General features: G+C 42.6%; 1 protein-coding gene across 1 annotated transcript in view; it reads left to right on the top strand.

Annotated features, from left to right (window-relative positions):
- The window catches only part of ASH1L (ASH1 like histone lysine methyltransferase), a 127,850-nt gene that overhangs the window by 104,422 nt on the left and 8,511 nt on the right, over positions 1 to 14,917 (top strand). The window contains 10 exon segments of the mRNA XM_034792260.1: positions 867 to 975; positions 1,157 to 1,318; positions 1,515 to 1,609; positions 4,921 to 5,078; positions 6,499 to 6,651; positions 7,112 to 7,166; positions 7,270 to 7,402; positions 7,949 to 8,197; positions 8,600 to 8,686; positions 9,535 to 9,625. Coding sequence (XP_034648151.1) covers positions 867 to 975; positions 1,157 to 1,318; positions 1,515 to 1,609; positions 4,921 to 5,078; positions 6,499 to 6,651; positions 7,112 to 7,166; positions 7,270 to 7,402; positions 7,949 to 8,197; positions 8,600 to 8,686; positions 9,535 to 9,625 — 1,292 coding nt within the window.

Below are 14,917 nucleotides of genomic sequence, written 5' to 3' on the forward strand. Positions count from 1 at the left end.
AGCATCTTAGAGAAGTTGGTCTCGAAATAGGGAAGAGGTGAGTTGGGCAGAGATTGAAACAACATCAAAATATTGACTAAGGATCTTGTATTGTGTAAGACTTGTACCATATTGCTGTCAGGTAAACGTCACATCTGAGGCAGGCTGCCGTCCTGCATGGATCTAAATAGTCTGTTCTGGTATGGAAGCTCCTACATTATGTATGTCATATTGCTACGATATTATAAATCATTAAGACTAGATGGTGCAGTAAGATAAATCCATATGCTCTTCCCCTCTGGCAGTTCAAATGTATTTGTGAGTTAGGATAATAGTAAAATAGTCAGAATTTACCATTATCTGTTACCACTATTCTCTACTTAGGAAAGACCCTAGTGTTAGGATAGCAGGAAATACAGCGGGTAGGGATTGAGTGTATTAGCAGAGATTTGCAGGGGTGGCTTTACACTGGAATGTTGGGTGAGCATAATAGGATTTATATTAAGGATAGCATGGTGTGGAAGCGTGCCGTGCTTGTCTGTACCTAGTGTGGCTTTACCCAGTGCTAATTAGTTTTTCCTTCATATCAACATGAAAATTCAACACAAAAACAATTATGGAAAGTAATAGAATTAATAGATTTTTTTCAATGATAATGTGGGGTCAAATATTAGTTTCTGGTTCAGAATGAAGCCCTGAAAATAAGTGAATTTTGGTGCTGGGGGGGTGGTTCTTTAATTTGTGGTGCCTAATGTGATTTGTGATTATGTTCTTATGGACAAGCCTAATTTCGCCCCACTGCCAATTCTTTTGGCTACCACCTCCAGACTTTGCGGCCCGTGGATGATGATAAAAGCCAGGACATTTTCATTGTATTTTCTTTACAGGTCTGTTAATGGTGTCTACCGGATTGGGCTGTACGCACTTAAGGACATGCCTGCTGGTACTGAACTGACTTACGACTACAATTTTCACTCATTTAATGTTGAAAAACAGGTGAGGCTCGCACTACTAAACCTTTTTGAGTCTCTCAAAAGATGAACGATTCTGTGCAGATTAGGGGTTATTAACAATGCCACACTGTGTTATATGTGAGTGAGCTGGTATTTGGTAATATTGACAGATTTTTCCATTGTTGTGATTTGATTAAAAAATAAGTATTCTCTTTACTTCAAAGCAACTCTGCAAGTGTGGTTTTGACAAATGCAGAGGAATAATTGGGGGCAAGAGTCAGCGAATGAATGGACTCTCAGGAAAAACCACCCAGCCTGTCACCACACACAGAAGGCCTGGACGATCGAAAGAGAAGAGAAAGTCAAAGCACAAACTAAAGAAGGGGGTGAGTACTGAAGCCAACTCTTCTCACATAAACCGGTTACTGGGAAGTCAGTTTGTTTCAACCAGACCAAGGTGAAGCATATTTGTTATGTATGTGCATAGAAAACTGGAGAGACAGTGTTCAGAGATTAGTTGCTCAAATGAATTGCTGTACCATTTGTCCTTGGTTTCTCTCACCAGAATTATCTATTTTACAGAGGGGCCACATTCCAGAGGAGAGTAGTGAAAGTGTGAACACGCCAAACAGGCTGACCCCACAGCTTCAGATGAAGCCCATGTCCAACAGAGAAAGGTAAGGAAGGATTTCAGTGTTGTTTTTCTCCCCAGCAATGAAGGGTTGCTATAAAATCAAAATGAATCTTTTCTCCATAAAATAAGGCATCACAGAATGTCCAGTTGAAGAAGAAGGGGTGCTGGGATCTGTGTTAAGTAGATTTAAGTATTAAGATGTGTTGTGGATCAGATAGGCTCTATTGTGCTCAATCTAAAATTGTGGCATTAGTATTAGGATGGCCTTTCCAATCACTGTTTTAGAATGGGTCAGTACTAGTGGGCTGGAGAATGTGCACACTGCATCAGTGTTTACATTGCTCCTGGGTACTATGTTACTCCTGGAATCAGGCACACCTGTTCAGTCCAGTGTAGAATGCCTCAGCCTGCTCTCTGCTGCTGTTCTGGCAGGGAAGCAGAACCAATCAACATGAAGTACTGGTTTGAGTGGAACCAACCACACAAAGGTTTTTCCTGTGCAACTAACAAAATTCATTGCATTGGCATGGCTGGCAATGAGTAGAACAGGGCAGGCAGCAGTTTGGCCTGATGCATTTATTAAGACCTCTTTAGAAAGGAAAATAGTAGGGAGAGAATGTGTAATGTTTTTTATGCAGCATATATTAAAAGTGGGGAGAGATGTGCCAGGAGAGCAAGTTCCACACCTTAGCATTGCTCACCAATACAGTGGTGGAACTGTCAGGGCACAGATTGCCATTAGGATGAGGATGTAAGGATCCATGGACTAGAACCTGGGTCTGAAGAGCCTGGGACAGCTGACATTCCCATAGTGCCACCAGGGGGCCATTCAGAGCTATGGCCAGGGAGCACTGTGGAGACTAGGCGCCGCAGGAAGTACCGCCCAAGGGACCCAGAGTGACAGTAGCCTACGGCCCTCTGCCAAGCACCCTATTTAACCCTGGAGGGTGCCCCAGGAAGCTGTCTGACTTTGGGCCTGCTGCAATTCCAGACTTTACCTCAGCTCCTGATCTCTGGTCTCTGATCCCAGCATGACTCTGACCCTGCCCTTGCCTACTGACTCCAGCTTGGTACTACCTCTGATCTCCGGACGCAGACTCCAGCTTAATTTTGACTCCGACTTCAGACTGCTACTATCTCTGGTCTCTGACCCTGGCCTGACTTTGATCCTGACTCAGGCTTATTGAACCCGGCTCTAGTGATTCCTCCGACCCTTGCTCATGTCCCTGATGTGTGGACCCCAGCCCAGCTGTGATCACTAGGCCAGACTGCTTGTGCCCCAGTCCCTTACAGTTTGCCCAGATCCACTTTCTGACCCCTTCCACAGACCAACAGGACGACCTTAAACTCAGTCAACTACTTCCTCAGGCAGCCAGCGTAAATAATGCAGGGTGGCAGGCATGATGTGGTGGCAGCTCTTAGACCTTTTGGGCAGTTACGAGATTACAAGTTTGGTTGGTAAATATAGTAGGGTTGGTGCAATGTATTTAGATTTTTGTGAGGCATTTCACTTGGTACCGCATGACATTTTGATTAAAAATTAGAAAGCTATAAAATTAACATGGCACACATTAAATGTATTAAAAACCAGCTAAACTGATAGGTCTTAAAATGTAATTGTAAATGGGGGCAGTCACTAAAAGGATGTGTTTCTAGCAGGGTCGTGCAGGGGTCGGTTCTTGGTCCTATGCCATATAATTATTTTTTTTAATGACTTGGGGAAAAACATGGTCATTATTGATAAAGTTTGCAGATGACACAAAAATTGAGGCAGTGCTAAATAATGAAGAGGACAGGACACTGATACAGATCAATCTAGATCATTTTGTAAGCTGGGTGCAAATAAGCAATATGTGGTCTAATATGGCTAAATGTAGATGTATTCATCTAGGAACAAAGAGTGTAGGCCATACTTATAGGATGGGAGATTCTATCAGTAACTCTGAAAAAGATTTAGGGATTATCAACTGAACATGAGCTGTGGCCAAAAGAGCTAATGTGATCTTTGGACACACAAATCTTGAGTAAAGGTGGAGAAGTTATTTTACCTCTGGTTTTGGCATTGGTGTGACTGCTTCTGGAATACTGTGTCCAGTTCCGGTGTACAGAATTCAAGAAGGATATTAATAAAGTTGAGAGAGTTCAGAGAAGAGCCACAAGAATAATTAAATGATTAGAAAACGTATCTTCTAGTGATTGAGCTCCTTGAGTCTATCTGTTTAGTTTAACAAAGAGAAGATTAAGGGTGGCCTTGATTGCAGTCTAAGGCTACATCTACACTACAGGGGGGAGTCGATTTAAGATACACAAATTCAGCTACGTGAATAGCGTAGCTGAATTCGACATATCGCTGCCGACTTACCCCGCTGTGAGGACGGCGGCAAAATCGACCTCTGCGCCTTCCCGTCGACGGCACTTACTCCCACCTCCGCTGGTGGAGTAAGAGCGTCGATTCGAGGATCGATTGTCGCGTCCCAACGGGACGCGATAAATCGATCCCCAGGAGGTCGATTTCTACCCGCCGATTCAGGCGGGTAGTGTAGACCCAGCCTTAAAGTACCTACATGGGGAACAAATATTTATTCATGAACTCTTCAGTGTAGCAGAGACGGATATAATACTATCCAATGGCTGGAAGTTGAAGCTAGACAAATTCAGACTGGAAATGAACTGTAAATTTTTAACACTGAGAGTAATCAACCATTGAAGCAACTTACCAAGGGTCATGGTGTATTCTCCATCACTGTAAGAACATAAGAGCAGTTGTTTTTCTAAAAGATCTGCTCTAGGAATTAGTTTGGGGAAGTTCTCTGGCCTGTGTCATATAGGAGGTCAGAAAAGTTGATCACAATGGTCCTTTCTGGCCTTAGAATCTATGGATCTATAACTGTGTTATCAGCAAACTGATGTATTTAGGAATTATCTCTCCAAGAGGTATTACAGAGGTGACAGAACAGAAACTTGAGGGATGCAGCATTTCAAACTCTTCATTGCTGGACATGCACTTACTTATCATTACCATTGTCACTAATAAGAACCACACTACTGGAGGGCAGTTCCAGACATACCATCATCACCACTTAGTTACCATTTCAATAACACATGATCAGTCATTTCAAAAGTCACCAAGAAAACAAGCCTTAAACTGTCATGAACCCATTTGAAACAAAGGGCTCCCATCACTACCTCCAAATGGAGTTCTGGCATGCTGCATAATAGATGGCATGTGGTATCCCAACCGTACTTCCAAATAGATCGGGGAATATCTAAGCTGTTGCCTTCTTTCTTCTGCTTCCCATAGCCAACATTCAGACAGTGAGGTGATTTGAAAATGAACATTTTTAATTTTTGCAGGAATTTTGTGCTAAAACGTCATGTTTTTCTGGTACGGAATTGGGAGAAGATTCGGCAAAAACAAGAGGAAGTGAAACATGTCAGTGACAACATCCACTCTGCATCATTATATAATCGCTGGAATGGAATCTGCCGCGATGACGGCAACATCAAATCTGGTGAGGCCTGCACAGTCTCCTGCTGTTACCTCTTTCTTCTGGGGGACCTAGTCAAATCACATTGGTGTGAAAGTTTACACCCATGGATAATTCAAATCAGTTCTCAGAGCCAATAGAAAGTTGCTACCAAGTCCAAATAGCTTTTCAAATACTGATCGGGGTGGTTATGTACAGATCTGTTTTCACTGTCACCCTGAGTGAGGAAGAAACTCTCTCTATAGGCATATTATTTTATTATTGTTCGTTATGGGGTTTTACACTTTCCTCTGAAGCCTCTGGTATTGGCCATTGTCAGAGCCAGGGACTGGACGGGATAGACCACTGGTCTATTCAGTACAGAAATTCCTGTGTTCCTCTGCTGGATCCTGAAGGCTCACAGCTCCCACTGAAAATGCTATTCATTTGGAATTCCTGTCCTTTCTCCCCACAGGTGATTTTTCAGAAAAGGAGAAACCTGATGTGGCCATTTTAGGAAATTGGCATAACACCATAAATAATGCAGTGCAGGATTGGTCCTTAATGAGAAAGGAGCTGCTCAGCACCTGCAGCAGCAGTCCACACTAACTTTGAGAGTTCTCATTATCCTCAGAACAGTGAGCTTCTCTGAGTTTAGGCCTTTGGGACACAAGGTTTTCTGGCTTGCCATCTGTTATGGGGATGGGACCTGACTGCCAAAGGAAAGTTACAAGCCCCACTCCAAAACACTGCACCATTCAGAAGATCAAATACTGCCCTCAGTTATACCCATGCAACCCCATTCCAGCATTTGGCTCCCCTCTGGCAGCTAAGTGAGAAATTGGGACCCACATGCCTTGTGGCACGTCTTCACTACTCGCTGGATCGGCGGGTAGCAATCAATCTATTGGGGATCGACTTATCGCGTCTAGTGAAGACGCGATAAAATCGATCCCCGATGGCTCTGCCATCGACTCTGGAAATCCACCGCAGCAAGAAGCGGAGTCGACGGTGGCGCGGCAGCAGTCGACTCGCCGCCATCCTCACAGCCCGGTAAGTCGACCTAAAATACGCAACTTCAGCTACGCTATTCACGTAGCTGAAGTTGCGTATCTTAGGTCAACCCCCTCCCCACACCCCCCAGTAGTGTAGACCTAGCCTTGGTTCACGTTCCCTAGTTTGTTCTGGTTCCTTTTTTCCACTGTAGCAACACAACATAGCCATAAATCCAGCTTAGCTGGCTAGAGCAGCACAAAATAGCCAGAGAATACCAGTGAATCTGACCCTTTACTTTTTATTGTAACCCAAATCAGTGTCAATGCTAACAGGAAATATGCTTCTGAACTTGGTGTGGGAGAGGAGACACCATGTGGTGTCATCTTAAGTATTCAATTTGAGAAGAGGACATTAGTTCCTCTTGAGGTAGAATTTCTATATAAAGGTTTTTATTTGTCCCTTCTTTCAGATGTCTTCATGACCCAGTTCTCAGCCCTCCAAACCTCCCGTTCTGTGCGAACACGGCGCTTGGCTGCAGCTGAGGAGAACATTGAAGTGGCTCGTGCTGCACGCCTTGCACAAATCTTCAAGGAGATCTGTGACAGCATCATCTCCTACAAAGGTGAAGCAGACACTCTGCTATCAGCCTGCATTGAGACCTTATCCCTCTTCAGAACACAGAGATGAGGGTCTTCAGAGCATAACGTATTAAAGAAGAATAAATTTATTTCAGGACTTCAACCAACCCCTTCTCCATTGCCCCTTATCCTACCCCCAGCTCCACTCTCCCTTTCCCACAATCTCTTCTCCTGCCACCACAGGTGGGGCTGTCCTACAAAAGTTATTTTGCATAGATTTAGCTCTATGATTCAGTGTGCAAGATGCTGCTGCAGTATGAACTGATCTCCAATCCTGTACATGTGAAGAGTGTCCAACAGCCAGTTCCTTAAAATACCCAACAATTCCTGTTTCCTGTGTCTGAGGGTGAAAAGGGGGCTCTGTTTAGACTGAGTTCACTGTTTACATCTCTTGTTTAATTCTGATATGGCAAAGCACTGTTCAACTCTGTGCTTCCTTTACAGACTCTTCCAGGCAGGCTCTCGCAGCTCCACTGCTGAACCTTCCTCCTAAGAAAAAGTAAGTTCTTGCTTCTCAGACCAATCTGTAATTTTATTCCTACAGGTTTGTGCATCTTTGAAGTGTTGGTGAAAATGACACTATAGATTCCCTCCTCTTTTAGAAATGCAGATTACTATGAGAAGATCTCTGACCCCTTGGACCTTGCCACCATTGAGAAGCAGATCTTGACTGGGTATTATAAAACTGTGGAAGCTTTTGATGGGGACATGCTGAAGGTCTTCCGGAATGCTGAGGTGAGATGCCAAGGCATAAAGCTACTGCACAGGCAATGTGAGTGTGGCCTGAATTAATGGTCATGACAACAGAGATTCTTGCAACAGAGAGAGAGATTCAGATAACTCTCCTCTGACAAGCCAAGTGAGAGCAGAGAGATGATACTAGTAACTTGTTCACTTCAGCCTGCTCTTTCAACTTGCTCCAGCTACATGGTGCCAACAAAGTAAAGACTTGTGAATAGTGTGCAACTTTCCAGCCTGAAGAGACCAGGGTGCTTCTCAAAGGAACTAAATTGTACTTCAGGGGCATATAGGGATAGCCAAGGCACATGCACCTGCCTCTAAGACATATTGGGCATGCCCCAGAGGTACACAAGAGCTGGCCAGGCAGGGACATCTGACCCATAAACATGGCAGTGGGGAGAGTGAATACATCTACCCAGAGGTACATGAGGCCAGCAGAGCAGGTCATCTCCCAAGGATGCACACTGAAGTGGGCAGGATGAATGTGCCCAAGGTAGGGGGTGTTCAGAAGAATGAGTTGCTTCTTTTGTTTGTATTCAGAAATACTATGGCAGGAAGTCTCCGATTGGACGTGATGTGTGCCGACTACGGAAGGCGTATTACAATGCTCGCCATGAGGCATCTGCCCAGATCGATGAGATTGTGGGGGAGACAGCAAGCGAAGCTGACAGCAGTGAGACGTCCATCTGTGAGAAGGAGAATGGGCATGAGAAAGATGAGGATGTAATCCGTTGCATCTGTGGCCTTTACAAAGATGAAGGACTCATGATCCAGTGTGACAAGTGCATGGTGAGGGGGAACAAAAGGGAGGGGGAGTGCCCAGCTCCATCTTCCCCATAGCGAATAGTTCCTATACCCACAGCTTCCACACAGCTGATAGGGCAGAGTTCACCTTCCAGATCTCCCTTTTCTCTCCAAAGAGAACTTAGCACCGCTGTTTCCACACAGGAAATGCAAATAAATGACTAGGAATAGGAGCTAACACTCATGAAACAGCCAGCAATACCTTTATATAGAGAAGTTAAAACTTCAGCAATGATGAATAAAAGCCAACAGCATACGGATCTTATTGTCTTTAATCTGACAACCGTTTGGTTGCTTGTTCTTATGCTCTCTTAATCTGTCTCATGAGGAGATGTTTTTTATTTACAAATTATAATCCACATCTTCCTAATCGGGATTTCTTTGTAGGTTTGGCAGCACTGCGACTGCATGGGTGTAAATTCTGATGTTGAACACTACTTGTGTGAACAATGTGACCCTCGATCCGTGGACAGGGTAAACTATTTTCAGTTTCTTTTGCTCTGATGTAACAATCATAAACTGTAATACTTCTTGCATTTATATTATTACATGTGCCAGTTAGCCAGAGTGGAATTAGTAAAGAATGAACTCTTGTTGCTCTCAGCTTTGTGCTGGCCTGCAAATAGTGTGGGATCAGTTCACAGTTCTCTCTCTTGGGCTAGTAAAGGTAGAAAGCAAGCTTCTGAAGCAACCCATGCCAGATTTTATCAGCTGCAACAATAATCAAGTTGGCAGCAGGTTAGTAGCCAGAATCCTACATCTCCTATCCCAGGAAAAGAGAAACTGCACAGAAGCATTTCCCCTTTTTCCAAGGCTGAAGAGTCTGGAGGGAGGGATAGCTCAGTGGTTTGAGCGTTGGCCTGCTAAACCCAGGGTTATGAGTTCAATCCTTGAGGGGCTATTTAGGGATCTGGGGCAAAAAAATAAATAAAACTGTCAGGGACAGTACTTGGTCCTGCTAGTGAAGGCAGGGGGCTGGAGGTGATGACCTTTCAAGGTCCCTTCTAGTTCTATGAGATAGGTATATCTGCATATACTACTACTTTTTTTATTAGGCCAGTATAGAATTATGAGGCCCAGAGCTTTTGACAGCTCAAACATGACAGGAAATGCGCATCTGAGGCGCTCCAGCTTTACATTACAATCTCCTTGAGTCCTCTTTAATTCTGTTAAATATGAATTCTTATTCTGTGTCCAGCTCTATTGAGCATTTCCAAAAGGGCAGCATATATGGTTGGCCTCTGCCCCAGTGCTGGACAGATTATAAATGATGTAATGAAAGGGTCACCCCATCTCACCAGTTCATTTCTTTCTTTTGCCAGGAGGTCCCCATGATTCCTCGTCCCCATTATGCCCAGCCGGGCTGTGTTTATTTCATCTGTCTGTTACGGGATGACCTGTTGCTGCGCCAAGGTGTGTGCATTCTCTGGTGACTGCTGTGATTTCCATCAGAAAGGAAGATACAAAGAGCTCTCTGGTTTGACCTTGATTCAAGCACATGCATCTTTCATATGAATATGAAATTGTGCTCTTAGCTATTGCAGGTGACACATAGTGAGGAGGCTGAAATGATACATACTGATTGATGGGTAGACATTACGTTCCTTTAGCAGAGGCACAAGCTTCCTTCTGGCCAAAGAGAGAAAGCTGAGACAGCTGCTGGGAGTTAACAGGAAAGAGCAAGTCAAAGAAGGAAGGCATGGGCTTCAGCCACACTTTGGTACCAAGCTGAATAGATCATAGGATCATACAAGCTGGACATGGAAAAGACCAATTTAGATCATCCATCCCTTCCTCTGCTCCTCACAGTGTATACTTCTAGTCATTGTTTCAAAGCCCCAAGCCCTGTAGGAGTCAGATCTCATAGAGATCTCTGTCAGGAGACTTCCTGATATTGAACCTGAATTTTTCTTTTTCTTAATTTCATCCCACAGATACAGACAAGGTTAGAAAGAGATCCATACAATATAAAGAGAACTGATCAAGAATGAGTTAAACCAGTTGGTATGTTTATTAAGGGGTGTGGGGGGATGGGAGACTTTTCAGGAGAGGGGAGAGTAACTAAAAATGAGACCAGGAGCAGTGCCTTCTCCATCCTTTGTGTGGGACTCTGGGATGCTCATTTCCTCATCCTTTCTTAGAATCCCTCTGCAGCAACCATCTTGGCCACACCAAAGACATTTGGTTTCCTCTTTATGTTTTGGTTTCTGTCGTTGGGTTGCTGACTGGGGGGATATTGGGCTTCTAGGTTTGTTCCTTCTCTTTCTTCTAGTTTCTCTGTTTCAACTAGGTGGTGGTGTTGTTTTTTGAGACACCTAAGGTATTATCAATGTACTGAGGTCAATTTTGAACCACCCATTCAATACAGAGCTGTCAGAATAACAGGGCGGCACAGATTTTCCAACATACAGAGCTAGGAAACTCTGCAATTGGAGTAGTACTCTGTAGAATAAACAGGAACTTCCATACCATAAATTCACCAATGGCCTGAGATTTGCACAGCTCTTGGGACACCCCAGGGAGCAGGAACAGTGGCACAGAGGCACTCTCACAGCTGCAAACTGCCTTTCAGGGCCAAGGGGGAGTTATTCCTGTTTCACCTATGAATAATTTTTGGATAAATTTCCAATTGAAAATATGCTTAAAATTTAGTCATCTGAGCCCTGGCTTTGCAGACAGGCTCTCCCTGTGTCCAGAGGTCAATGACGAAATGCATTTGAGCCCTCACCGATCTGCTGTTTCTACTTCAGGATGCTCTAAGAGGTGAGAGTCATGTACAGTGGATGCTGGAGTTGTTCTGCTTTCTCCCTATGGGTGGCAGACGGAGCTAAAGTTGCTTTTCTGTTTTAAAAAACTGAAACTTTATTCATTTAATATGTCAGAGATTTTAAACATTCTGATTTGCTTCCCAGTGTTCAGCTGGGTGGCCAGCAGCCTATCTCAGCATGGAAGGTTTGCCTCACGGGCCTTTTAATAGGAAAAGGAGGTGGAGGAGTCTCAGAGCCCCTTTTTAATATGTACAAATTTGACAAAAGATATATTTAACTTTTTTTTTTTTTTACTTAATCAAAAATGGACTGAAAAGGCCCAGGGATCATGAGACCTTTCAGGTCTTCATGGAACTTGACTTCTCAGACTGCAGCTCCAGTGGCCTGGCATCTCTTGTGTGAAGTTTTGGAAGTAACCAAGGCACAGACTGAACCTACTCTGAATTGAAGTGGGAGAAGTTAGTTGAAAAAGCTATTTTTTCCCCTTCCCAGATGATATCAGTCTGTGAGGAGAATACAAATGAATAGTGGGTTTTGCAAACAAACACCAGTTTCTGTCTGCATGTAAAAAGGGCTCAGCTTTGCAGGGCCCTACACAGAACCACTAACTATCTTGGGCTGAAGAACTTGCTGTCCTGGGGCCTTCACAGTTTTTCATTCATTGTGAATGGATTCAAATACAGTTGGAAATATCCTAAAATATTGCACATTAAATCCGGTGGCATTTTGAATGACACTGTGCATTTCTCTAGCATTCTCGCTTGCTCTGAATTCTGGGCCACACTCACTTCCCTGCTATTTCTTCCTTTCATTGGTAAAGAGCAAGCAGAAGTTCATGGAATTGTCCAGGGCTGCCCAGAGGATTCAGGGGGCCCGGGGCAAAGCAATTTTGGGGGCCCCTTCCGTAAAAACAGTTGCAATACTATAGAATACTATATTCTCATGGGGGCCCTGTGGCAAATTGCCCCACTTGCCCCCCCCCCGCCCCGGGCAACCATGGAATTGTCCCATGGTTACACTGAGCAAAGAGTCACAATTCTGAAGAATGCTCCCTTTGCTCGGCCCTCTTTAATCTATTTCCTCTGAGCTGCATGTATCTCTCAGGAGCTTTACTCCTGTTAGAGTTCTGTGAGAGTAGTCCGAGGCTTAGTGCTTTTTTGATCAATGATCTTCTTTCCCATCAATGACTTGTTCTCTAGGTAGCCTAGAGAACATTACAGTTACGATTACAAATTTGAATAACGTGTTTTACAGCCAAATCCTCTTTTGCTGTCAGTCCTACCCCCTTTGATAATTTATTTTTATTTTCTCATACATTGTAGACAACAGGGAGGTATTCTTTATTAGACCTTGTCCTAACAGATAAAGAAGAACTGATAACTGAGCTAATAATTAATAGTAGCTTGGGTACACATGACCATAACTTGGTTGCATTTATAATGTGCAAGCAGAATAAAGTGCACAAGTAATATATATACTTGATGCTTTAATAGGGCGAATTTCACAAAGCTGAAAACAATTATGAGGTCAATCAGCTGGGAGGAAGAATTTAATCAGAAAAATGTGATTGATAATTGAGAATCATTTAAGAACTCCTTATAGATCGCCAATAAGCCACAATTGAGGAATAAGGCTGTGCTGGTTTAAAAAAATCAATTTAGTTTAGAAGTGAGTGAAGTCAGCTGTTTTTATTTTTTTATATATATATATATATATATATATAATAAAAAATAAAACATAATTGGAAGAAAGAGGAAGTTGATAGTAATGAAAATAAATCAGAAGTTCAGAATTGTAGAAAATTGATAAGGGAAGCAAAGGGACACAGGGAGAAATCTATGGCCAGCAGAGTTAAGGATGATGAGGAGGGTTTTTTAATACACCTCTACCCCGATATAACGCTGTCCTCGGGAGCCAAAAAATCTTACCGCCTTATAGGTAAAACCGCGTTATATCAAACATGCTTTGATCCGCCGGAGTGTGCAGCCCTGTTCCCCCAGAGCGCTGCTTTACCGTGTTATATCCGAATTTGTGTTATATCAGATCGCGTTATATCAGGGTAGAGGTGTATATAGGAACAAAAAGAATACTGACAATGGTATTGATCCATTACTAGATAGAAATGGTAGAATCATCATTAATAATGCAAAAAATGCAGAAGTGTTCAATAAATATTTCTGTTCTGTATTTGGGGGAAACAACATGATATAGTCTTATCATGTGGTGATAGCACATCATCATCAAACAGAAGCTACTGCAGTTATACATTTTAAAATCAGCAGGTCCAGATAACTTGCATCCAAGTATTTTAACAGAGCTGGCTAAGGAGCTCACTGGACTATTAATGTTGATTTTTCAATAAGCCTTGGAGCATCAGGAAAGTTCCAGAAGACTGGATAAAAGCTAATGCTGTATCTGATTTTTAAAAGAATAAACAAGATGACCCAGGTAATTATAGGTCTGTCACTCTGACATCAATCCCTGGCAAGAGAGTGAAGCACCTGATACAGGGCTCAATTAAAAAATAATTTAAAGAGAATAATGTAAATCAACATGAGTGTATGGAAAATAGATTCTGTCAAACTAACTTGATATCTTTTTGATAAGTTTACACATTTAGTTGATAAATGTAATAGCGTTGACATAATATACTTAGACTTTCTTAAGGCATTTGAGTTGGTACCACATAACATTTTGATTAAAAAAACTAGAATATAAAATTAACATTAGGGGTTGGACTAGATGATCTCCTGAGGTCCCTTCCAACCCTGATATTCTATGAACATGGCACACATTAAGTGGATTAAAAACTGACTAATCAATAAGTCTCAAAATGTAATTTTAAACAGGGAATCTTCATCAGTCACGTGTGTCTCCAGTAGGATCCTGCAGGGATTTGTTCTTGGCCCTATGCTTTTATCAATGACTTGGTAGAAAACATAAAATCCTCACTATGAAGTTTGCAGATAACCTAAAAATTGAGGGAATTGTAAATAATAAAGAGGACAGGTTGCTGATTCAGAGCACCATGTAATCTCTTAGTAAACTGGGTGCAAGACAAAATATGTGTTTTAATACCGCTAAATGTATACATCTAGGAACAAAAAATGTAGGCCATACTTACAGGATGGGGGACTCTATCCTTGGAAACAGTGACTGAAAAAGATTTGCGGGTCATGATGGATAATCAGCTGAACATGATCTCCCAGTACGACGCTGTGACCAAAAAGGCTAATATGATCTTTGGAAGAATAAATCAGGGAATCTCAAGTAGGACTAGAAAGGTTATTTTACCTCTGTATTTGGCACTGGTGTGACCATTGCTGTAGTACTGTGTCCATTCCTGGTGCCCACAATTCAAGAAGGATGTTAATAAATTAGAGAGGGTTCAGAGAAGAGCCATGAGAATGATTAAAGGATTAGAAAACATGCCTTATATTGAGAGATTCCAGGAGCTCAATCCGTTTAGTTTAACAGAAAGATAATTAAGGAGTGACCTGAGTAAAGTGTATAAGTATCTACATGGGAAACAAATAGGCTCTTCAGTCTAGCAGAAAAAGGTATGACGTGATTGAATGGCTGGAAGTTTAAATTAGACAATTTCAGACTGGGTGTAAGGAGTAACTGTTTCACAGTGGGGGTAATTAACCATTAGAACCATTTACCAAGGGTCATGGTTGATTCTTTGTCGCCCAAATTTTGAAATCAAGAATGGATGTTTTTCTAAAAGATATGCTCTAGGAATTACTTTGGGGAAGTTCTATACTTGTGTTATACAGGAAGTCAAACCCCTGATCACAGAGGTCCCTTCTGGCCTTGGAATCAATGAATCTGTGTCGTCATTTTTGGCTGGGGACATAAAATTCAAGTTATGTTTCGTTCTCTGCTAGTAGAATGTGTCATGAAGGAGACCAAGGCAATCTGACCCTTGTTCACT

Source organism: Trachemys scripta, chromosome 16, assembly GCF_013100865.1.
Source record: "Trachemys scripta elegans isolate TJP31775 chromosome 16, CAS_Tse_1.0, whole genome shotgun sequence".
Classification (NCBI taxonomy): Eukaryota; Metazoa; Chordata; order Testudines; family Emydidae; genus Trachemys; species Trachemys scripta.